This window comes from Lissotriton helveticus, chromosome 10, assembly GCF_964261635.1.
Source record: "Lissotriton helveticus chromosome 10, aLisHel1.1, whole genome shotgun sequence".
NCBI classification, from domain to species: domain Eukaryota; kingdom Metazoa; phylum Chordata; class Amphibia; order Caudata; family Salamandridae; genus Lissotriton; species Lissotriton helveticus.
In genome coordinates, this window is record NC_136071.1 from 687,775,215 (window position 1) to 687,799,157 (window position 23,943).

The following is a 23,943-nucleotide window of genomic DNA, read 5'->3' on the forward strand; positions in this document are numbered from 1 at the left end:
GACTCCCAAATCCACTGAAATCAACCTTTGACCGCTCTTAAATATATGCAGGCTGGACATGCAAAGTGTATCCTGGTCCACAGCTTGGACTTGGGCTGGGCCTTCACTCTGTGCACCATGATGACACTTGGGGCCAGATTTACTAACATGTTGTATTGTTATAGCACCATTTCAACATACAGAGTGTTGCACTCAATTATAGAAAGTGCCAGAGGTACACAGAGGGTGTGCATGGGACTCCTTCTTAATACCAGGGACGGCTCCTCCATGTGGGTGGAAGAGCGTCGCCCCACTGCGTTCTTGCACTGTAAGAAGCTGAAACATAAAATGGTATTTTAAATACCATTTTATGCTTCTGTTTCTCGCACTGCGAGAAAGAAGGCAGGATTTGGTTGGGGAGGGCGGGTGGGATTGTCTGCTGGAGGGCAGGGGAGGAGTGGCTTGCTGATTGTTTGGTCGGCCCCAGGGCACTCTGCATTTTCTCTATGTATGCTGCTTCTTGTATATTGTAGTTTTTATGAAAATGCCAGATGTTTTTTTAAAATCTTTATTCGGGTGCAAACGCATCCATAAAAGATACAGTCATACATTCGTACAATAAAAGGAAAATACACCACGTAATATGTAAAAAAGCATTTCATGCAGCTGAAACATCATATTTTTTTTAAAACAATACAAAATGATAAAACTCTGGGAGACAGGACTGTACACGCCCACGCACTAAAAGAACTTTACCAATGCAGGCTGCACAATTTCTGTCAATTCTAGAGAGCCTAGATCTGTAAGCTGCCCGCAAAATTTTTTCACTGCACAGAGTGTAAAGGGGTTAGATAACAACTGTAATTGCCTCTTTAGCCTGCCTACATTTCAAACTTTTTAGCAAGGGCCGGAGAAAACGTTTTCTTGACAATGAAAAAAGTACACACAATAGTGCAAAATGTAACGTATCCTGAGGCAGTGGCGTCACTGGGGTTGCTGTCACCCGGTGCGGGTAACTCATGGTGTCACCCCCTCACGACTTACCGCATGGACCACCTCTGTCGGAAATGTACGGTGCTAGGTACTGTCTTACTCCCTCTAGCTCCCTCTCTCTGTCTAGCTCCCTCTCTCTGTCTTACTCCCTCTAGCTCCCTCTGTCTCCCTCTCTCTCTGTCGTACTCCCTCTAGCTCCCTCTCTCTCTGCCTTACTCCCTCTAGCTCTCTCTCTCTCTGTCATACTCCCTCTAGCTCCCTCTCTGTCTTGCTCCCTCTAGCTCCCTCTCTCCCTCTCTTACTCCTTCTAGCTCCCTCTCTCTCTGTCTTACTCCCTCTTGATCCCTCTCTCTCTGTCTTACTCCCTCTAGCTCCCTCTCTGTCTTACTCTCTCTAGCTCCCACTCTCTCTCTTACTCCCTCTAGCTCCCGCTCTCTCTCTTAATCCCTCCAGCTCCCCCTCTCTCTCTCTTACTCCCTCTAGCTCCCTCTCTCTCTGTCTTGCTCCCTCTAGCTCCCTCTCTCTGTCTTACTCCCTCTAGCTTCCTCTCTCTCTGTCTTACTCCCTCTAGCCCCCTCTCTCTTACTCCCTCTAGCTCCCTCTCTCTCTCTTACTCCCTCTAGCCCCCTCTCTCTCTGTCTTGCTCCCTCTAGCTCTCTCTCTCTGTCTTACTCCCTCTAGCTCCCTCTCACTCTGTCTTGCTCCCTCTAGCTCCCTCTCTCTCTTACTCCCTCTAGCTCCCTCTCTCTGTCAAGAGCCCTCTAGCTCACTCTCTCTCTGTCTTACTCCCTCTCTCTGTCTAGCTCCCTCTCTCTCTGTCTTGCTCCCTCTAGCTCCCTCTGTCTCCCTCTCTCTGTCTTACTCCCTCTAGCTCCATCTCTCTGTCTAGCTCCCTCTAGCTCCCTCTCTCTCTTACTCCCTCTAGCTCCCTCTCCCTCTGTCTTGCTCCCTCTCTCTCTATCCTAATCCCTCTAGCTCCCTCTCTCTGTCTAGCTCCCTCTCTCCCTCTCTCCCTGTCTTACTCCCTCTGTCTCCCTCTCTTTCTTACTCCCTCTAGCTCCCTCTCTCTCTCTTACTCCCTCTAGCCCCCTCTCTCTCTGTCTTGCTCCCTCTAGCTCTCTCTCTCTGTCTTACTCCCTCTAGCTCCCTCGCACTCTGTCTTGCTCCCTCTAGCACCCTCTCTCTCTTACTCCCTCATTTCACTCTCTCTGTCAAGAGCCCTCTAGCTCACTCTCTCTCTTACTCCCTCTCTCTGTCTAGCTCCCTCTCTCTCTGTCTTGCTCCCTCTAGCTCCCTCTGTCTCCCTCTCTCTGTCTTACTTCCTCTAGCTCCCTCTTTCTCTGTCTTACTCCCTCTAGCTCCATCACTCTGTCTAGCTCCCTCTAGCTCCATCTCTCTCTCTTACTCCCTCTAGCTCCCTCTCCCTCTGTCTTGCTCCCTCTCTCTCTATCCTAATCCCTCTAGCTCCCTCTCTCTGTCTAGCTCCCTCTCTCCCTGTCTTACTCCCTCTAGCTCCCTCTCTCTCTGTCTTACTCCCTATAGCTCCCTCTCTCTCTGTCTTACTCCCTCTAGCTCCCTCTCTCTTACTCCCTCTAGCTCCCTCTCTGTCTTGCTCCCTCTAGCTCCCTCTCTACCTGTCTTACTCCCTCTAGCTCCCTCTCTCTCTGGCTTGGTCCCTCTAGCTCCCTCTCTCTGTCTTGCTCCCTCTAGCTCCCTCTTACTCCCTCTAGCTCCCTCTCTCTCTGTCTTGCTCGCTCTAGCTCCCTGTAGCTCCCTCTCTCTCTATCTTACTCCCTCTAGCTCCCTCTCTCTGTCTAGCTCCCTCTCTCGCTGTCTTACTCCCTCTAGCTCCCTCTCTCTCTGTCTTACTCCCTCTAGCTCCCTCTCTCTTACTCCCTCTAGCTCGCTCTCTGTCTTGCTCCCTCTAGCTCCCTCTCTATCTGTCTTGCTCCGCCTAGCTCCCTCTCTGTCTTACTCCCTCTAGCTCCCTCTCTCTCCGGCTTGGTCCCTCTAGCTCCCTCTCTCTGTCTTGCTCCCTCTAGCTCCCTCTGTCTCCCTCTCTCTCGGTCTTACTCCCTCTAGCTCCCTCTCTCTCTGTCTTACTCCCTCTAGCTCCCTCTCTCTCTGTCGTACTCCCTCTAGCTCCTCTCTCTGTCTTCCTCCCTCTAGCTCCCTCTCTCTCTGTCTTACTCCCTTTAGCTCCCTCTCTCTCTATCTTACTCCCTCTAGCTCGCTCTCTCTGTCTTGCTCCCTCTCTCTCTGTCTTGCTCCCTCTAGCTCCCTCTGACTCCCTCTCTCTCTGTCTTACTCCCTCTAGCTCCCTCTCTCTGTCTAGCTCCCTCTAGCTCCCTCTAGCTCCCTCTCTCTCTGTCTTACTCCCTCTAGCTCCCTCTCTCTGTCTAGCTCCCTCGAGCTCCCTCTCTCTCTGTCTTACTCCCTCTAGCTCCCTCTGTCTCTGTCTAGCTCCCTCTCTCTCTCTGTCTTACTCCCTCTAGCTCCCTCTGTCTCCCTCTCTCTCTGTCTTACTCCCTCTAGCTCCCTCTCTCTGTCTTACTCCCTCTAGCACCCTCTCTCTCTGTCTTGCTCCCTCTAGCTCTCTCTCTCTCTGTCTTGCTCCCTCTCTCTCTGTCTTGCTCCCTCTAGCTCCCTCTCTCTATCGTACTCCCTCTAGCTCCCTCTCTCTGTCTAGCTCCCTCTCTCTCTCTCTTACTTCCTCTAGCTACCTCTGTCTCCCTCTCTCTGTCTTACTCCCTCTCTCTGTCTTTCTCACTCTAGCGCCCTCTCTGTCTTTCTCACTCTAACTCTCTCTCTCTCTGTCTTCTTATTCCCTCTAGCTCCCTCTCTCTCGCACAGGACCCCCCCCCCCCTTTTACACTCTCTGCCGCTTTCATGTGATTTCTCTTTTAAAGCTTTTCAAGATGCAAAAAGAAATCTGTGTACAAGGCACCAGCGAGTTTGTAGACGTGAGAATTTTACGATATGAAACAGCTAAAGTAAAAGCTAATTTCCAAGCGGTTAATACCCCCCCCCCCCTCCCCGGCCCCCCCTCTTTAGCACCATGTCTTTTTCCATATAAATGGTGGGGGCCCTTCATTACTACACTTTTCAAACTTTAACTAATGAGAACATTTTAATTCGAATAGGTGAGAAAATATCTCTGTTCGCTTTTGGTTTTAAAGCGGATCGAGTCTCTCCGAGGCCTTCGGGTGCGGCGCAGGGGGTGCCATGTACAGAGGCCTGCTGGTGTCACCCCCATGTGAGGGTGTCACCCGGTGCGGTCCGCACCCCCCGCACCCCCCTAGTGACGCCACTGCCTGAGGGGATCGAAGATCGCAGCCACTGGGACCCCGCTGATCTGACTATAGTAAAAAAAACTGCTGGGGATGCTAATAAATGATGAAGCTGATTAAATGTGAAACGTGTGATTAAGAATCTATCATGAGCACTGTTTAGGGCCAAGAGGTATGTTTCGATACCCGGAACCGATTTTAACATTACTTAGGCCCTTACTAAGGGTTTACTAAACTCAGTGTCCTCACGGGTCGCAGTAAAAAAATTATAATGTATGTCTTTTATGATTTTAACGTCCTCGAAACTTAAAGTACCATGTGCAAAGAAAATGTCTGGCCTTCCTATAGCCTTGAAGGACTCCTTTACGTATCGTATCCAAGGGATTTTGTTTCCATGTTCCAATGCCAGACAATCCGATATGATCATGCGGTTTAAGCCCTTATGTTCACCTGCCCATATCTTTATCCAGCAGACTAAAGGCTTGATTGCCACTTGATCCACCAGGTAACCAACCCCTAGCTCTTCACGCACAGACCAGGCTGGCGTGCCTTGGGGACTCACAGAATCCGACGCAGGAACTTATTTTACGTCATCTGTAACCTAAGTGGTGGCACATACCCCCAGATTTTGCTGCCGTTTAAAACTCTAGAAATACCTTTAGACTTATACAGTTTTAAGATGATGTCCGGGCCCATGAACCCAATCTACTTGCAAAGCTAGTGATGGCTCCCAAAGATTTATTCAGCTCACTCAGCTTCCCTTCTAAGAGGGCTCCCCAATGTAATTTATCATCAAATACCACGCCCAGATAAGGGAAAGCCGGGACCTTGCGAAGGGTATGGTTGCCAGCTTTATAACTTTTCTGCCGGAGCCCCCAGGGACCCGCCACTAAAACATAGGAATTAGTAAAATTGACAGACAGGTCCAGCCTGTCAATAAATGGTACAAAACCATCTATTAAAATCTGCAGGTCCCGGCCCGTGCGGGCCATGAGCACATCGTTGTCGCCATAAAATAGTCTTGGCAAAGCTCTCCTACCTATTCTAGGGGTGTCAGACTGGAGTGCCAAAAGGTCAGCCTTAAGGCCGTTATTATAAACCAAGAATACAAAAGGAGCTAGAATACAGCCTAGGTGCACTCCCTGTATACAATTAAAGTGATTGGAAAGGTCTCCCTCATGGGAAAATCTCACTGCTGCCATCGTGTGGGCATGGAGTGATATAAGTAGGTGGACAATACAAGGGTCCACTCACAAAGAAGTTAATATATCCCACAACTTAGTCCGTTTTACCCAGTCAAAAGCGGACGTAAGGTCAATGAAAGCTAAATACAGAGCGCCCAATTGGGCCACTGTGTATTTAGATATCAGAAGATAAAGGTTAAGACATTGGTCCGTAGTTGACAAACCTTCCTGGAAGCCATATTGGGCATCCGATAAAATCTGGTTATCTGTGGCCCACAAGACAGTCTGGACAGAAGTACCCAACCCAAAAACTTGACTACAGCATCAATGAGAGAGATTGGACGGTAAGGTTGCGGGTTATCCATGTCTCCTTTTTAAAAATGTGGTGCTTTGATAGCAGCAGATAACGTCCTCTTAGAGGCCGCCGCAATTAAGACTTGTGTCAGTATAGGAGCCCAAACCTCGATGTTATTGTGGAAAAGGTCCAGGGGTATACCGTCAGGGCCTGGTGCCTTGTTTAATGCCAACAACCCAATGCTTGAAGATACCTCCTCCAAAGAAAAACTAATAGGGGAAACCGCCAGACAGGGAGGTTTGTCTACGCATCGCTCGCCCTGACAGCCTACGTTATAAACTTTTTCAAAATGAGATAGCCACTGATCTGGCGTGACGTGGTGGCACATGGTCGGATTGACTGATTCAGCGAAGCAAGGCCTATTAATGATTTTCCAAAATAAGGTTGAATCCCTCAATTCACCCACTTTAGTTAAGTCCTCCCAAGACTGCTTTTGGAGTTGGAGTCTGCGCTCTTTTAGCATCTCTTTATACAGGAGTCGGCACAAGGACTCTCTATCTTTCTCCTGTGGCACCTGTTTCAAAGCTGCTTTTAGCCTCCTTAAGGCCTGCAAATACTTGTTATCAAACCATGAGGGGGAAGCCGGGACACGCCCCTCTGCCTGTGTGGTTCAAAGGCCCGAAACTATCTGGGCGATGGAAGAGAACGAGCTTAAAATGTCCTCGCTCTGTATGTGAAGACCCAGACATGAGCCTATCTCTTTCTGGCATGAAGAAAAAAGGCTATGGTTAAAGGCCTTTATGTCTATGCTCGCCCATCAAAGGTGCCTACCCTGATCATTGGGGTTAGAGATGCCTGGAGCTTTCGGGGACCTCTTGGATAGTGGCCCAGCCTTGTCATCACAAGTGTCAGTGAATTGTGATCACTAAAAGCACTGTGCTCTATGTTAGATGAACTGGGAACCACTCCCAAAGATGCTGTTACAAATATAAAGTCAATGATAGTTGCAGAACCCCTTCCTGTAAAGCTCGGGGGCAATTGAGAAGTAGGCCCAGGATACCAATGGTCTAGGGTGTATACCAGGTTATGAGTAAGTAAAAGGTTGTCTAACACCTTCCCTTCCATGTGGAGGTTGTCTAAAATCAGGCAAAGCTGAGCAGTCGACTGATTCTTCACAAAGGATGGGCTCAAATGACATTTAAAATCACCCACTAAAACAAGATTCATGTACCCATAACCACCCTCCTTAATGGAGTCTAGGGCACGATTTAAAGCATTGAGATTGGAAGACCCGCCCTCCCCCTCTTGGCAATATAAAAATTGATTAGTGTAGGTACTCTCCCCTTATGCAATTCTATACCCTGGAATACCTGAGAATCCCACTTTAAAGGGCCATGTTGTTGGAGTGAATGAGCGTGAATCTCCTAACCTCCTGAAGTCAATACAACTACTTCAGATCTGCAAAGGGGCTTAAGAGTTTGAAAGTGGCAACAGCTGCCCCATGCCTCCTTAATTAAGCCCAGCCCCTTGTGGGAGGTCCCTCCCCTGGGTTGCCTAGCAGAGGTCTGTAGAAAAATCCCATTGGGAGTAGTTTAATGCATGAGATTGGGGAAAATGATTTGGATGCTCCAGAGAGAATTTTCCCTGCTAATTCTGGGTATCGTACCGAGATAATGATGCAGTCTCCCTCAAAGGATTTCCTTGATGGGCCTATCCACGCCACCCTCCGCGCCATTAAGATATCATTATGATCCCTGCCAAAATACCCAGAGTGCAGGGCTAACCAATGGGAGACTTTATGAATCAGTGGGACCGTAGATTCCTCTTTGTGAGCAGGTAGGCCCTGACAGGACCACAGAGTAGGGAGCGCATGGTGGGGGAAGATCAATCACTGGGAGCTGAAAATCTTTGGGTAGTTGCACCCCTGGATAAGGGGCCTCTGCAAGGCCTAGGGCCTGGTTAGACCAAGCAGTGCAGGGTGCGCCATCTCCGACAGTGTAAGGTCCACCAGCCCCTATCGCTGTATGCTGGGCCATAACTCCCTTGGGCTTTGGGGGAGCATTAGTGTGTGGAGCACTACTGCTACTCAGGGGATTATCGAGGGGCATGGTATCAGCTAATGAGGGGCACTCTGCCATTTGATGAGGTGGATGTTTGACCACTGAGGTCAAAAGAATATCCATTTTGCTAGCCAAAACCCTGGAAGCTAGCTCCAGTTCATCCAATCTATTCAGAAGCAGAGATAAAAGGTCCGTAAGAGTCACCAGGATATTATGTAGAGCTGGCGCCAGGTGGATCAACAATTCCTCCGCGAAAAGCCCAGTTGCAGCATTCGCCTGTCCCTGACGGGTGGTTACAGGAATTTCCATGGTCTTCTTGGCCTTCCTTTTTCGTTTAGGAACGGGGGAGCTTGCCGGGTTATGAGTGGGGTTGTTGCAAGGATTTCTGCTCATACACAGAACTGTGCACAGGGACCTAGGACATTAGTGAATTGTGGTGTACCAGAAACTCACCTCAGTTCCTAGAAAACCCCAACCAGCTAGCATCAGTGTCACATTAGCTCTTCGTCCTATAGCAAAGTAACCAATGATTAGACAACCTAGAACATGCGACTTAGGACCATCTCAGGAATGGTGGGAAGTGAGAACACTCTTTTGTTATACTCTCATACCATTGCACAACAGGAGTAAAAAAGAGTCACGGTAAGGTTAAAATGTTTATTTTAACAACGTGATCTCATGTGCAGTATTTTAGCCAACAGAAGCAGACATATGATTAAGAATAATATGGTCAGCATGGTTACAATTCCATAAAATACAAAAGGAGGAATCATATTACAATGATAGTGCAAACAGGTTCTATAGCACCTAGTTTTAACCCCTTCAGCGCGGCGCAGATTCCTGCGCTGTGCTGAAGGTTCTAATGAGCCTACCGGCTCATGACGGAACGGTTTCGTCATGAGCACAACTCAACCGACGCTCATGACGGAACCGTTCCGTCATGAGCATCGAAGGGGTTAACACCCTCCCTATATAGGAACTATGTATTATAAACTAAAGAAGGTCTCTTGGGCTTGTTTTGGGGAACCCCATTACCTTTCCATTCAGTAAGTGTAAATTACATCTTGATCAGCATAGTGTCTCTGCATCCCTGGAAACAAGAACCTTCCAAGTGTGTGAAATCAAGGCAAGTGTGCTATGATAAAGGCACCAGAATCTTACTTGACTCGCAGCTGCCAAAATGTTGTGTCTAGAATGTGTTACACGGACATGCCGATAAACAGGCTCACATGTTATGATAACCTTTATGGCTCAGCACTCACTGTTTAGACTAGGGGCATGATGTATGTCTAGAGATGTTGAAAAACAAACCTTTTCTCATGTGTAGACCTTCGTGAAGGCTAACGTACATAAACAGCTATGCAGTGTCGTGTGCAAAAGCAGCAAAAGGTAAAATGGCGTTTAAACTTCTAATAAGCCATGCTAACATAACATGCATGCACAAATAGGCCCTAAACCATACTACAACCTCCCTTGTTCGAGGAACGCACAATAACCGGGGCAAGCTTCATAGAACACAGAGTTCAAGTTCGAATGAGACAGAACCAAGTTCAGGAATTTTGCCAAACTTGAGAATTGGGAGTAAAAATCAGATTTAAAAAAATAACCAAGTCAGTAAAATCAATCCTGGGTGGCCATGATGTGAAAAAAGACCTCAAAAATTAAGAAAAACATTAAGGCAGTAATGAAAATATTCACGAGTTCAGTACGTGCTCATGAAGCAGAAAAAAATCCGCACTTCAATCCAACAGCGTATAAGCACCATAAGTTGCAGCTGCCTCCAACAGGAAGTCGTTACATCATCCATGAACATTTCAGCCATCCAGTTAAGTAACGGAATTGAGCATACGTGCTCTTCGATTGCCTGAGCCTCTAGCACCATCAGAGGACAACTCGGGCTTACTTCAAGATAACTGCACACCAGAAAGTCATTGGCAGCAGTCCAAATGTTCCAATTGCATAGAACCCCATGAGCCGCTGCGCAGGCTGTAATCCTGAAACTAGAACAATCTATTTCATGAGCAACTAAGGGACTCATTAGTAGAATAAAATCCAGGTCAGGAGACACCGTGTTGCAGAGACACAAATCCAGCGCCCATTCAAATCTACAATTCAAGCAATGGAAAACAGGCTGCATGCAAGTGAAGAATGAGATAAACCATATGCCACACTCAGCGTCGCCAGAGGCAGCGATCCATAGCATTGTAGCATCTGGTCACAAAGGTGGAGCAGCCGGGGCAGATCGGCGTGGGGCACAGATTGTGCATCCATTCTGGAGTAAACAAATTACAGCAGTATGCCCGCTCCTAATGCGAGAACTAACGGCAAACCGCTAAATACACTCAAAAATATCAAATTAAAAAATGCAGAGATCACACCAAATATGCAGGGATCACACCAAATATAGTCTGAAAAGAGGTCACAAGGCCAGAACATACTACTTTAAAAAAGTGTGCCAGACCAGTGGTCGACAAGGCATTAAAAATTGTGTGAATCAAAGCACTGAAATGCAGGGGCAGGTTTGTGTTTAATAAGGCATTCACCTCAGTACGAGTATTTGCAACGTTAAGGACGAATGTCTCATGCGCAGATGTAAGGGGGACTTCCTTCTGGGATAAAAGAGCTCTTATTTGACTCATCTTGTTGAACTCTGCTTTCAAGGTCGGGATAGAAGGCCAGATGGAAAGTTTGAGCCTCACATGTGGAGGAGGAAACAAGACATTCTTACAGCAAACTACACGCTGGGAAACTGTAAGGATATAAGGAATACCGGCAAGCATACCACAACAATCTTCATTAGTTAATAATAAATAACTACTGTTTGCAAGCAGTGTGAAAGTTGGTGTAATAGCTGGGGTGGGGTGCCTTTCAAAACACACGCAAGATTAGGTGCCTGGACACTGCAAGAACCGTGCAGATTCCTACAAACTAATGAATGGTCTGATGTGGATGTGCAATCTTCACCTTTCAAATAAACTTATTTTCCTTCCCTCAAGCACCTATATGTGAACGGGAGATTCCAAACTTCATGAAGATAAGCACTAACTAAAGTTTCAAATCTGCCTATTGTATAGTGTTTCATGCAGTATTCAAATTTGAAAAGGGGAAAAGGTAGAGTTATTAACCCATGGATGAGCCAAACTGCCGAATTGGACTCGGCCACTGAAAGAGGCAACGGTTCTAATTTCTCAATATGCAACAGTAAAAACGTGGCATCCTTCATTGAAATAAATTGTTGTTTAACAGTCAAATTAAAAGGCAGAAATAACAAACTCGTGTTCATGTAGTCCCATGGCACCCTGCCATTTTTCAAAGTTTGTAGAGTCCCTACAAACTGCATAACAGAACGCAATTGATCCTGCCCATGGTACAGTACAGCAACGTCTTCTTGCACAATATCAACAACAGATGAAACAATATTGTCCAATGTGTAACTACGGGAGGAAAGGGTGTTAATGCTGTTATCTGCAAAGGCAAGCACTTTTTCCAAATTGGCCTGATCTATAGCTCTGAGCCTAGCAGCAGCGTCAATCTGTGACAGTTTCCAAACCTCGTTGTAAGCAGTATATATCCATCTTTTCGATCTGCCCGCAGCAGGCCCTTTAACAAAATCATTTAAGTCAGCGGTGTCAGTCAGCTTGGACAAATGCAGCTTAACAGATGCTAAGGTCGAGTGTCTGAGCCAACTCTGACATAATGTGCCTCCAGAATAGTTGGTGACTGAATGTTGAGTCTGAAAACGGGGATCTGCTCTAACCTCTGTATAGCCAGGAGTCAGACCCAAAAAACGGTGCTGGCAGGAATCTGCACTTTTTTGCCATAGCAACCAGCCCTCTGGATTATTGGTGGAGACATTAAAAGAGGAATTTTTCAACAGGGCTTGTAAATCACTTATGGAAGTACTGATGTAATTATTCCAATGGAGTAATTCACCAAAATCAGGCAACAAAGGAGCATTTAATTTTTTAGAAGTAGCCAATCCAAAGCATGTGGTTTGTGAAATAGTAGCATTCATAAACAGGATATGGTTTGGGATGAGACATGCACAATGTAAAACTTCAGCGCCTTGCACTTGACAATTTTTAGAACCCCGAACAGATTTCAGATCAATTGTATCTTTCCACAGTTCTTAGCCCCCAACAGCCAACTGGTCTTTAAAGGACTTTGAATACAGTAAGTTAGTGTGGGTAAGTCTAACCTTGGAAGAGGACTTCTCAGTCAACTTAAAATAAAATGCTTCAGGGTTCGATTGATTAAAGTCATAAAAATAAAAAAACTTTTTCAAAAGCGTTTTTGAGCTGCCTTCTATTGGCGCGGGACAATGTCCCCACTGTGTGTAGGTAACCACATTTCGAAATGAATTTGTTTTATGCAGAGAGTGATTGCCAAAGTGCTGGTGACAGTACAAATCACCATAGTTTGCAGACTCTAAATATAAATCTTCAGCATCGAAAGCAGCATAACATTTCAAATCAGAAAATAAAGCCTTTACGGCCTGGACGTCCCAATCATCAGAGCGAATATTTTGCTTAAACACATCCCCCATAGAAACACGGAGTACATTAGGAACATTAATAACCTCTGTGGGACCATGAATTTGGAACTTTACAGCATCCCATACAATCCCATCTAAAACGGGCCAAGCAGTTATATTCACAAATGCCTGGTCCCTCTTCATCTTGTGCAAAGAGGAGTGGGGGGGCCAAAGTTCCATCAATCAGTCTAATTGAAGTTCTTTCTTGAACGTAGGGCCCATTTATAAAACGAAAAAAATACACCACGAATCCGATGGACATGAATAAAAAAATTGCAAATAGTACCAGCCAAATGTAAGCCAAGGGGGAATCAAAATATGTTTCTTAAACCAGGTAGCAAAAATCAAAACTTTTGAAGGGGGCTTAGATGTGGAAGAGCCAGTGTCAAATGAAAAACTGGACTGATTAGCCACACGGGTCTTCAAATCAGGCATAGACAAGTCAGTGGGGTAAGTATATTCAGTGTCATCAAGAGGATCACCAGCAGGTAGATTCAATAAAGGATTCGTAAGTGGACTCATTTCAATGACAACATCAGGCCCGATGGCAGGATCCGGGGCCAAAACAGAGTGTTGCACCATTGCTGGACATGAAACCGCAGGCGTCATACTATACAGAATCGGCCACCCTGTGTGGTTTGACATTGTCAATCGAGATGTACCTCTTCCCCTTTCGCCCAGGAAGAAGAGGTAAAATTACTATCCTTGTACCCTGCACGCCAAGCACGGCAACTGGAGCTTGATAGGAAGGACCAAATTCTTTCTTGTTGTCGATCTTCGCCTGGACCAGTTCTCCAACTTGGGGTAGCCAGCCGACTACCGGAATCTGCAACGTAGCTTCAGATGTGGAAGACAAGTGTTCCTTTCCAAGACTGTCTCTGGTCTTTTGTAGGTTCTGCAAAACATTAGAATGTTCATCTACGGTAAAGGATGCGGCTCCCACCTCCATGTCTAGACCATAAAGGTCTGGGACAAACATCTTGATGCCAAAGAGCATTTCGTATGGGGTCCGCCCACCAAGAGACCTTCTAGGGAAATTATTAAGTGCACATTGAACGCTATTGAGGTGGGTTAGCCTGTCTCTGCCAGCACCTAATACCTTTGCTGTCAAGGATTGCTTTAAGTCACGGTTCATTCGCTCCACAACACTATTACCCTCAGGCCGGTATGGAGATGAAAATTTGACCTGGACCCCCAATGAAGCCATGGCATCTTTGTGCACCTTAGAGGCGAACGTTGAACCCTGGTCCAAATGGAAGGTACCACGCGCAAAAATTCCCACAAAGACACGCAAATCTCTTACACCAGTTGTAGAATCAGCGCTCCTTTGAGGCCACACCCAGACAAAGCGCGTGCAAGAGTCAACTGCTACTAAGATGTACTTATATGCAGTGTCAGAGGAGAAAGGACCGCAGTGATCTAAATAAACACACGCAAGTGATTTATTAGATATGTACAACTTAGTATGGGGCGGGCGTGCAGCAGAAGAAGGTTTAATTTGCTAACAAATGCCACATTGAAGGACAAATTCACGTGTCTGTTTGTACAAACCCTGCCACCAATATCGTTGCTGGAGAAGAGATACAGTAGCTGACATGCCGGCGTTCGCCGAAGCCATCCCGGTGTGGGCTGCTGTAACAAAAGCCTGCCTGCGGTCCGCGTTGGGAATCAACCTGTCACCAACATCGTTAATTCTCACATAAGGAACTTTATCAGGACTTAAATGATAAGAGTACTTAGAAGGGAAACCCTTATGGTAATTACCTCCCTTCTCTGTTGCGGCAATAGCTGCCAAGAAGTCATCATCAAGCTTACTTTAGGAACGTGTAACCGCTGCCGCTGCATATGTTGCAACTGCTGTCTTCGCAGTTTCGTCCGCGAGACAGTTGCAAACAGCTTGAAGTCCAACACGCTGATGACCCAGAGTATGAATTACAAAGACGAGTGGGAGTTGTTCTTTGAGATCAGCCACTCGAACCCAGATCATTTTGTGTTTTATTGTGCAACCCTTGGAGTCACGATAATCATTTTGAGTCCAAAAGAGTAGATTGTCATTGTATGACTGAACACAGTAGTACGGGTCACTCACAATAAGAGTAGTCACACTGGGATCGGCGTACTCCAATGAAAGCATCAGAGCACAAAGTTCTGCCAACTGGACGGTACAGTCCCCTAATGTCTGTGTATGCACGACATCGGACTTGAATTCACCATCCACCATAGTACCAACCACAATTGCGCACACTGAAGAATATGCGTGCTTTGAACTCGTAGCCGCTTGTGCGCTTCTGTCAGTGTAAATAATACAAAGGAAATCCTCAGGTGGGCGCATAGTCAGAGGAGCAGGTTGAACAAATTCATATTGCAAGAACTCTTGAGTCTGCGGTGAGGAATCAAAAATTAACATGACATCCGGGGATGTCAAGGATGTGGCCCATTGTATCCACCGAGGGTGCAAAGCTTTGGAATTTGGCACACTGGCTTTCGTCACTGCCTCCATGGTAGGATAAGGAGTAACAACCAAAATGCGTTTTCCCTGCGACAGCGCGCGTTCCTTAAGAATCGCCATTTGCACTGCTCAGCCGAAGTGTACAAGTGTGACTTTTAAGAGATAGGGACTGTGTTACCCTCATTAAAGGTGAGGTACATGAAACCCACTGCCCCTGGCACGATTCTTATCACCAGGTTGGTGTGGTTATCACGGGTCGACAAAAATTTAGATTCAAGAAGATCAGCCTGCAAAGATTGCAAGATGGCTGAATGTTCTGGCAGCCAGCACGGTTTGGAAAAAGTAGGTTGCATCAACACATAAAGCGGCTTGATAAGCTGGGTGTATTCTGGAACGTAGGTACGACCGAAATTCAAAAAGCCCAGTAAAGATTGTAGCTTTTTCAGTGCTGTCGGAGCCTGCAAAAGTGCGCATTTCTCCAGGAAGAGAGGAGCTAAACCTCGACCTTCATTGTTGAGCCCGTAGCCCAGGAATAACACTGTGCACTCTGCAATGTGTGATTTCGCAAAGTTAAATGTATAGCCTATGTCCGCAAAATGGCAAATTATGCGGTCAACACGGCACAGATGCGCCCATAATTCGTCGTCTGTGAGACAAATGTCACCCACATACGAACATATATCTGCGCGGGTCTCTCCAGGAGAGAGACAATGCGAGCGGCAAAAACCCCTGGACTCTTCTTGTAGACCTTAGCCAAACGAACGAAGTGATGCTGCTTGCCACCACTGGTAAAAACTGTCCATTGACTACTAAGAGGGGACAGATTATGGGCAAAAAAAACTTTGGATATGTCAAGTGTGGTTTTAAACCTTTTACGCACAAGACTATCCACAAGAGCAGAACTGTGAGTATTCTGCACCGCGCATGTACGACAATGCGAGTTTAAGCCGCGGTAATCCAATACCAAACGGTACAAGCCATCTGGCTTGGTCACAGTAAAAAGTGGGTTATTCACCGGAGACACAGACGTTTCAATTACACCTTGATATTTCAATTGGTCAAGGATTTCTGCAACGGAAGCTTTTACTTCTCGCCGCATGGGGTACTGGGGTTGAGGCTGTGGCATCGACGGCAAGGGAATCTCATGTTGAGGGGAAAGTTTATCCCATCCACAATGAGTATGGTATGGCGCCGGCGCACGCGCCTTAGCCCAATCCTCTGCAAACTGCAGAGCCTGATCTTTCGGCACTGTGTGCGCGAAAGCGGGGAGGATTACCTCCTCCCCTTGCGGAGCAGCTAAGACAAAGGGTGGGGGCCAGTCAACCTCCGCCAACAAAATATCATAGGTAGTTGTTAGATTTTCCCAAAAGACCCTTTTATACTACGTTCTACATCACCTTCAATTATGAGGACAATTTCATAAAGCCTGTCAGGGGGAGCCACTCTAGTGTCAGCTGTCTCAACTACAACAAAGGTGTCAGCTGCTGTCACCTTCAGTAGTGGACGCAATGCCTCTCGAATGATGGTAATCTCCGCCGCTCTGTCCAGCAGCATCAGCGACCATGTCAGATTCCGAAGCTGCGTTCTCACTATCTGTGACATATCTCGCTGTTACCACAGCAACTTTCTTCTTCTGAAACTGGGACCTTTGATGCGGTGTCTTGTCTTGCTTGCCTTTTCCGTCAGCCTTGCGAGGCTGTTCATGGCTCTGTTGGGCACCTTGACCTCAGCCGCAACCTCCTTCACCGGTGGTTGAGACCGATGTTTCCTGCAAAGAGCGAGGAGAGCGTTGTTCAGGAACCTGAAATCTATGAGGTGACTTAGCAGTACTGTCTCAACTACAACAAAGGTGTCAGCTGCTGTCACCTTCAGTAGTGGACGCAATGCCTCTCGAATGATGGTAATCTCCGCCGCTCTGTCCAGCAGCATCAGCGACCATGTCAGATTCCGAAGCTACGTTCTCACTATCTGTGACATATCTCGCTGTTACCACAGCAACTTTCTTCTTCTGAAACTGGGACCTTTGATGCGGTGTCTTGTCTTGCTTGCCTTTTCCGTCAGCCTTGCGAGGCTGTTCATGGCTCTGTGGGGCACCTTGACCTCTGCCGCAACCTCCTTCACCGGTGGTTGAGACCGATGTTTCCTGCAAAGAGCGAGGAGAGCGTTGTTCAGGAACCTGAAATCTATCAGGTGACTTAGCAGTACTGCGGTCGCGCAACTCATATGTACGCTCAGCAGGGGCAGGTGTAGGTGAAGCAGGATGGGACCCCTGTTTCTGTTGCTGTTTCTCCTGTTTTTTGTTCTTACTCCAATTTTGTTTCTGAACTTTCGGGCGGTCATCTTTATCAGATGACGCTTGTTGAGTTTGCTGCTGTTTTTCTTTCTTAGCGAAAGGCTTAACCCCCAAACTATTACGGCCAACGGTCTTATAAGCCTCTGTAATAATTTTCGGTAACTGACGGGGTTTGTCTGCACAGGGGACATCGCGCAAAGTATTAGAGACCTGGAAACTTTCCGCAACCCCCTTGACATTAGCAAGAACGAGATCGCGTACCATGTCAAATGCTCCCAGGAGTCGCATTCCCAACTCCACAGCCGCCTCCGGTCCGTGTTCATCCTGAATACGCTTGATCACAGAGGGCAGGACAGTCATTGACGGGGTGCCAAAGCACCTAGTATAGACTGCCGCAAAAATCACACCCCAAGTTATACATTAATTTACGTCTGGCACTAAGTCTTTCTGTAAACTAATTGTGAGGATCCTGTGTTTCTCCACAGAAGTAGTATTCGGGAATACTGCTTCAAGTTGGTCGAATTTCTCAGGAAGCCAAAAAGGCATCTCATCCGTATCCTGGGGACGCTTGCCCATGACAGGACTAAGCTTCAGCCCGCCCACCCAACTGGATGCTCTGCACCACCTGGGGCCCCACCCTGGAGGTTGCGGGTAATGTAATGAACCAGACCCCTAATAACTGACACTGCAGAAGCATACAGGGGTCTTAGTTGCGGAGCTGTTAACGCACCCGCCTGAGGATGTAGGGTGAACGCAGCTAAAACAGTCCAAGTAGCGCCTGGGATTGACAACGGCCCTTGTCTGACCGCTGTTATAACGTGTGGGAGGGCGCAATTTAACCAAACGGCATGCTGCCAAGCAGAAATCGGAATTTCCACTGTCCGATATGGAGCATATGCTGCAGGAGCATCAGCAGGGGTATAAGAGTGAAATACACCAGTACCAGCATCTACCACAGGAAATGTAACCCATGAATAGAACAACTCAAATAGGTACTCTGTGTCAGCTGAGACTAAAAAAACCACTGCCTGTCCCTCTAAAGAAACAAGATATTCCTGCAAATGATTCTGCACAGCCACACAACTGTGTGCTGGGATATCTACCACAGCCATATCGATACAGTAATAGAGAAGTACAATACAATATAAAAAAAGGCACAACTGGGTAGTAATTCAAATAGAAAACCGTTTAAAATATCAAGCTTGAAGAGACCTATGTAACTATAGGTAGGTTTTATCCATCACTACCGTCAACCGGAAACAATAGTGAGAGGGTCATAGACCGATGTAAGCACTACTCAAGTGTCTCACAATAAGACCACACTCGTTGGCGGCGCCATATTCCAAGGATTTCTGCTCATACACAGAACTTTGCACAAAGACCTAGGGCATTAGTGAATTGTGGTGTACCAGAAACTCACCTCAGTACCTAGAAAACCCCAACAAGCTAGTATCAGTGTCACATTAGCTCTTCGTTCTATAGCAAAGTAACCAATGATTAGACAACCTAGAACATGCGACTTAGGACCATCTCAGGAATGGTGGGAAGTGAGAACACTCTTTTGTTATACTCTCATACCAGTCCACAACAGGAGTAAAAAAGAGACACGGTAAGGTTAAAATATTAATTTTAACGACGTGATCTCATGTGCAGTATTTTAGCCAACAGAAGCAGACATATGGTTAAGAATAATATGGTCAGCATGGTTACAATTCCATAAAATTCAAAAGGAGGAATCATATTACAATGATAGTGCAAACAGGTTCTATAACGCCTAGTTTTAACACCCTCCCTATATAGAAACTATGTATTATAAACTAAAGAAGGTCTCTTGGGCTTGTTTTGGGGGACCCATTACCTTTCCATTCAGTAAGTGTAAATTACATCTGGATCAGCATAGTCTCTCTGCATCCCTGGAAATGAGAATCTTCCAAGTGTGGGAAATCATGGCAAGTGTGCTATGATAAAGGCACAAGAATCTTACTTTGCTCGCAGCTGCCAAAATGTTGTGTCTAGAATGTGTTACACAGACATGCCGATAAACAGGCTCACATGTTATGATAACCTTGACGGCTCAGCACTCACTGTTCAGACTAGGGGCACGATGTATGTCTAGAGATGTCGTAAAACAAACCTTTTCTCATGTGTAGACCTTCGTGAAGGCTAACGTACAAAAACAGCTATGCAGTGTCGTGTGCAAAAGCAGCAAAAGGTAAAATGGCGTTTAAACTTCTAATAAGCCATGCTAACATAACATGCACACAAAAATAGCCCCTAAACCATACTACAGGGTGGGCGGGGGAAGGGAAGGCTCAAGCCTCGGGGCTAAAGGCTCGAGAGGGGATGACTCGGCAGGTGCCAAATTTGAGGACAAAAGAGTTGGGGCTGGGGGATGGGCGGGCAGGACCTGGGCTTTGAGGATCGTTGGCAAAGTAGGTGAAAGACTTAGTCCCAAACATCCTATGTCTACTGAAAGCCACCTCTCCACCCGATCTATCTCCTTATTAATAGCACCCATGGCCTTTGCCAGAAATGTATCAATGGTATGGCACGGCGGTCCCGTAGGAGTCACTGGCTGACCCTTCCTTTTTCCCATAACGCTGAGTCAAACAGAGCCCGGTGACAAAAAGTCAAATTACCCAATAGACCCAAGAGGGGCTGCAAAGGGGATCACAATAGTTTGTTCAGGTTTGCTCAAATCCACACTTGTATCAAGGATGACTAGCCACGCGAAAAGGGTACTCACAAGTAGTCCTGTGTCCTGGAGTCCTGGAGCAACCCCTCCGATTGGTAGACCTTGGTGAAGGCTTCCATACAGACCAAGCTGTGACCCGGAGTTGCCGGCCAAGAGAGTAAGCCCAGCCCAGCCTCGACCAGACGCAGTCAGGCGCAGACGGGCCCGCCCTTTGCCCGGTGCGTCTCACGCTGCCGGACCAGAGCATAGATTATATGCGCATCCAGGCTCAGATTGAAAGCGGCAACAGCCGCAGGGACTGCTGGGGCTTAATGTCCTGGCTGTCCCCTCCTTCCACAAATGATGAAGGGCTCCCGGACTGCGGGCCCGAGCGTAGATTATATGCGCCTCCGGGCGCAGAGTGAAAGCGGCAACGGCCGCAGGAACTTCTGGGGCTTGATGTCCTGGCTGCCCCCTCCTTTCACAAACGATACCTTTTTTAACTTTTAAAAATTGTATTACAGTTGTTTTTTAGGATGAAAATGATATTGCCAAAGACTTCTTTTATGATTATTAATTAATAATCAAATAAAGAAATATTGACTGACTGACTGAAACCCGCACACCAATATTATACATTACATATTTCTTATGAAAATGACTCACAAAAGGAAAGGTTTACAACCATTACAACAAAACTTCTACCACGCAGTGCTGTTACAACGCAGGTTTTACCACGCATACCATTACAACGCATTACACTGGGGGGCGCTCTAGGATAGGGAATAAGTTTAATTTACTATCCAACACCTTCCCTACTATCCACGGGGACTGGAGTTGGAATAGTAAATTAAACTATTCACTATCCAGCACCCCCAAGTGTAATGCGTTGTAATGGTATGCGTGGTAAAACCTGCGTTGTAACAGCATGCGTGGTAAAAGCATGCGTTGTAACGTCATACATTCAAAAGGAAACCTTCTGTTTTAAGATATTCAACCTTAACATGAAATATATACAATGCTTGGGTTTTGGGAGACATCTGGATATCTGCTTGTATGAGAAAACTGTAAAATAAACATAATTTGTGGTTTTTCATGGTGAAGGATTTGCATCTGAATGTGCAGGGTTTTATACACTGCATTTCCTCAGGCACCGAGCATAGAATACCATTCAGGCATAATTCTCACACTTTGTTATATCAGAATACAGCACACTTTTGCAAAGTGGTAAATGTCCTGCTACATTTCACATGCAGCATTTTGAATAACTTAAGATCCGTTTGAACTAGGAGCAAAATGTTTTTGTTCAATCTGTTATTTATGCCGCAGATATTGAATTATTATTTAAGTGCAACAAATTCATAACTTTGCAGAAGACTAGGGGCCATATGTAGGTAAATTGCATTTACCGAATCGTAAATACCGAATTTTACCGATTCGGTATTTACAATTCGGTAAATGCAATGTAGGTAATTATTCCTTAACAATTACCGAATCGGTAAGAATCGGTAATTGCCGATTCGGTAATTACAGAATCGGTATTTGCCATTGATTTCTATGGGCCTTGAAGCCCATAGGATTCAATAGCAAATACCGAATCGGTAATTACCGATTCGGTAAAATTACAGATTTTACAAGGGGGACAGGGTGTCACTTTGACACCCTGTTGCACCCCTGTTTCTGGCTTTTATACCATGTGACACACATACATGCCCTTAGGGCATGTCTGTGTGCCACATGGCACAGGTGTACACGCACAGATGTGCATGTACACAGGAATTCGTTATTTACCATGCCATAATATTTCATGGTAAATAACGAATTCCTAAGGGCCTGTGGCACTGTTTCCAGTGCCACCTACATCCCATATTACCGATTCTGTACATTTACCGAATCGGTAATTTACAGATTCGGTAAAATTACCGATTCGGTAAATATACAGAATCGGTAATATTTTGGCCACCTACATCAGAAAATCTAAATACCGGTCGGTAACGGCCGAAATCGGCCGTTACCGACCGGTATTTGGCCACCTACATATGGCCCTAGGTGGCTTGTGGTCCTGACTACAGCCCTCTCCACTGAATGCAGCCATTTGTGGTTCATTATGTAAATGATGTAATGTTATTCCTCTTAGTGTTACATTTTGGTTTGCACTTTCAAGTTTTATGTTCAAAGTGTTGAATGCTGTGAAAATCCTACTCCTAAGAAAATCACAATGCATAGCTGGGGAGAGGATGTGGCATAACGGCTAGGCTGGTCGATCTCAAATATGGGGAAGCGGGTTCGTGTCTCGGCAAGGGCGCACAACATCCTGTGATTCTGGGCAAATTACTTAATCTCCACATGCCCAAAATAGAATGCGTCCTCATGTAGCGCAACTAGTGCTTGTGTAAAGCGCTCTAATACCTTAGGGTCAAGTTCGCGCAATATAAAACTAAAAAAACAAAACAAGTTCAGCACAAGACCTTTTGCTATAGAAATGCACTACTGTCAGACTTGTGTCAGCGTTCAAGATGCTCCTCTAAAACACCTCAGGGTATATGCTAACTTTTTCCTTTCATTTGTCTTTCAGTCAGAATTCCTTAATGTCTGCCACTCCAAAAAGGACTATGACGAATATGGGCCAAGCATTTGTCGCCACAATCCAGTATTTGGAGTCATGTCATAATGTATGACAAGAAGGTTACAAGTCAGAAAGGTCTTTTTGTGACTGCAGAACCATAGAAGAAGAATTGAGTGCAGAATGAAGTGCATTCGTGTATTAGAAGCTTGTACCGTAGTTGTAAACAGCTAAAGAAGGCTCAGGGTAAATTTAAAATAAACAATTGATGTACAGACTGGTAAATCCCTATCTAAGTACACGTAAGCTGTTTGTTAACAGACACGACACAGTTTAATACAAAGACCACAAAACATGTTATATTCCGATGTGCTAACTGTAAGATGCTAATCAAAAGCAGGATGCAGGGGGTTACATTATTTCAGTGAGGTTTAATCACTTTGAGGAAGAGTTGTGGCGATGTGTGTACATATATAAAATAAAGTTTCAGTGAGTCTACTGTTTTTCAAAAGCTGGAATGAGTATCTGCTGCAAGTTTGGAGTTTGCAACATTTTCTTAACATAAGGCAGTAGTATTTTTTTTATTAATGTTGCCAATTTAAAAGCAGGAATTTCATTCTGTGCAGGTCACACAGACGTTCGAAGCAGAAGTTATGGCATTTGATGGCAGTGGTATAAATATAACCCTTCCCTTTTACACCCTATAACTGAACTTTATGCAACTGTGCAAAACTCTTGACACAATTACAGTTGATGTACCAACGTGTTGGCTGTGGCAACTTTATAACAAAATTCGCTTTCTTTCAGAGAAAATTGAACATGTAGCAGAAACCTTGTCAGCAGGCCCAGCTACTCAGGAGGATAAATGCAAGGTGCCCAGGGCAGGAAAGGGGTGGGCATGGCAAAATAACTATTTCCTTTCAGGGAGTAAAATAAATTAAAATAAAAAATGTATGGAATCCTTAGTGTTGCGTTTTCTTTGAAGTATAATGAGTTCTCTTGCTAGTTCAACCTAGAATACTAACAACAACAGTTTATTCTTGACACTCAGGTAGCCCCTTCCCTTAGATTAAGTGACCCCGGTCCCCTCACACATAGCTTAGAAAGACAGCACCCTATATGTTCAGAGGCAACTGCTTTTTATTATTAAAACGTTTTAACCCACCCTTAGAGGTGAATACAAGATTTTGGTTTACTATGTCCAGTGTACGATGCTTAGCTAAGCCCCACGTATTCGGTCTCATCAATTTGGATTGTGAAAGTTGAAGTCTTGCTTTTATGATCAGTACTGCTAACAAATAAATCACACTGGCTGCACAATTTACACATAGCATCCAACAGCATAAGATTGCTGCAATTTACGGGTGTTGTTGTGAACCATTTTAGGACACTATTGTAAATTTCCAGATTCATGCCCTTATATAGGTATAAATCACTATGTCCCTATATAGGCATAAGAATCATAACCATATTTAGTCTTAGCTCATGCAGTCCAAATACAGCAGGGCTACTCCCACTAGTTCCGAAAATCTACAACGATTTCTTGGAAAACTCGGCTTCAGCAGCTAGGGATTCTCCCTTGCTGGAGAACTGACTTGTCCAAGAACTCATGGAGTTTTCAAAGAACTG

The 23,943-nt window shown here is 45.7% G+C and overlaps 1 protein-coding gene across 3 annotated transcripts in view; it reads left to right on the forward strand.

The window, feature by feature from the left end:
- ACTR3B (actin related protein 3B) overlaps positions 1-23,268 on the forward strand; it is a 584,122-nt gene extending 560,854 nt beyond the window's left edge. For all 3 annotated transcript variants that reach the window (XM_078663241.1, XM_078663242.1, XM_078663243.1), the window contains one exon: positions 22,327-23,268. In XM_078663241.1, the coding sequence (XP_078519367.1) occupies positions 22,327-22,422 (96 nt within the window). In that variant the 3' untranslated portion in view covers positions 22,423-23,268. The remainder of the gene's footprint in view (positions 1-22,326) is intronic.
- Positions 23,269-23,943: the final 675 nt, after the last annotated feature.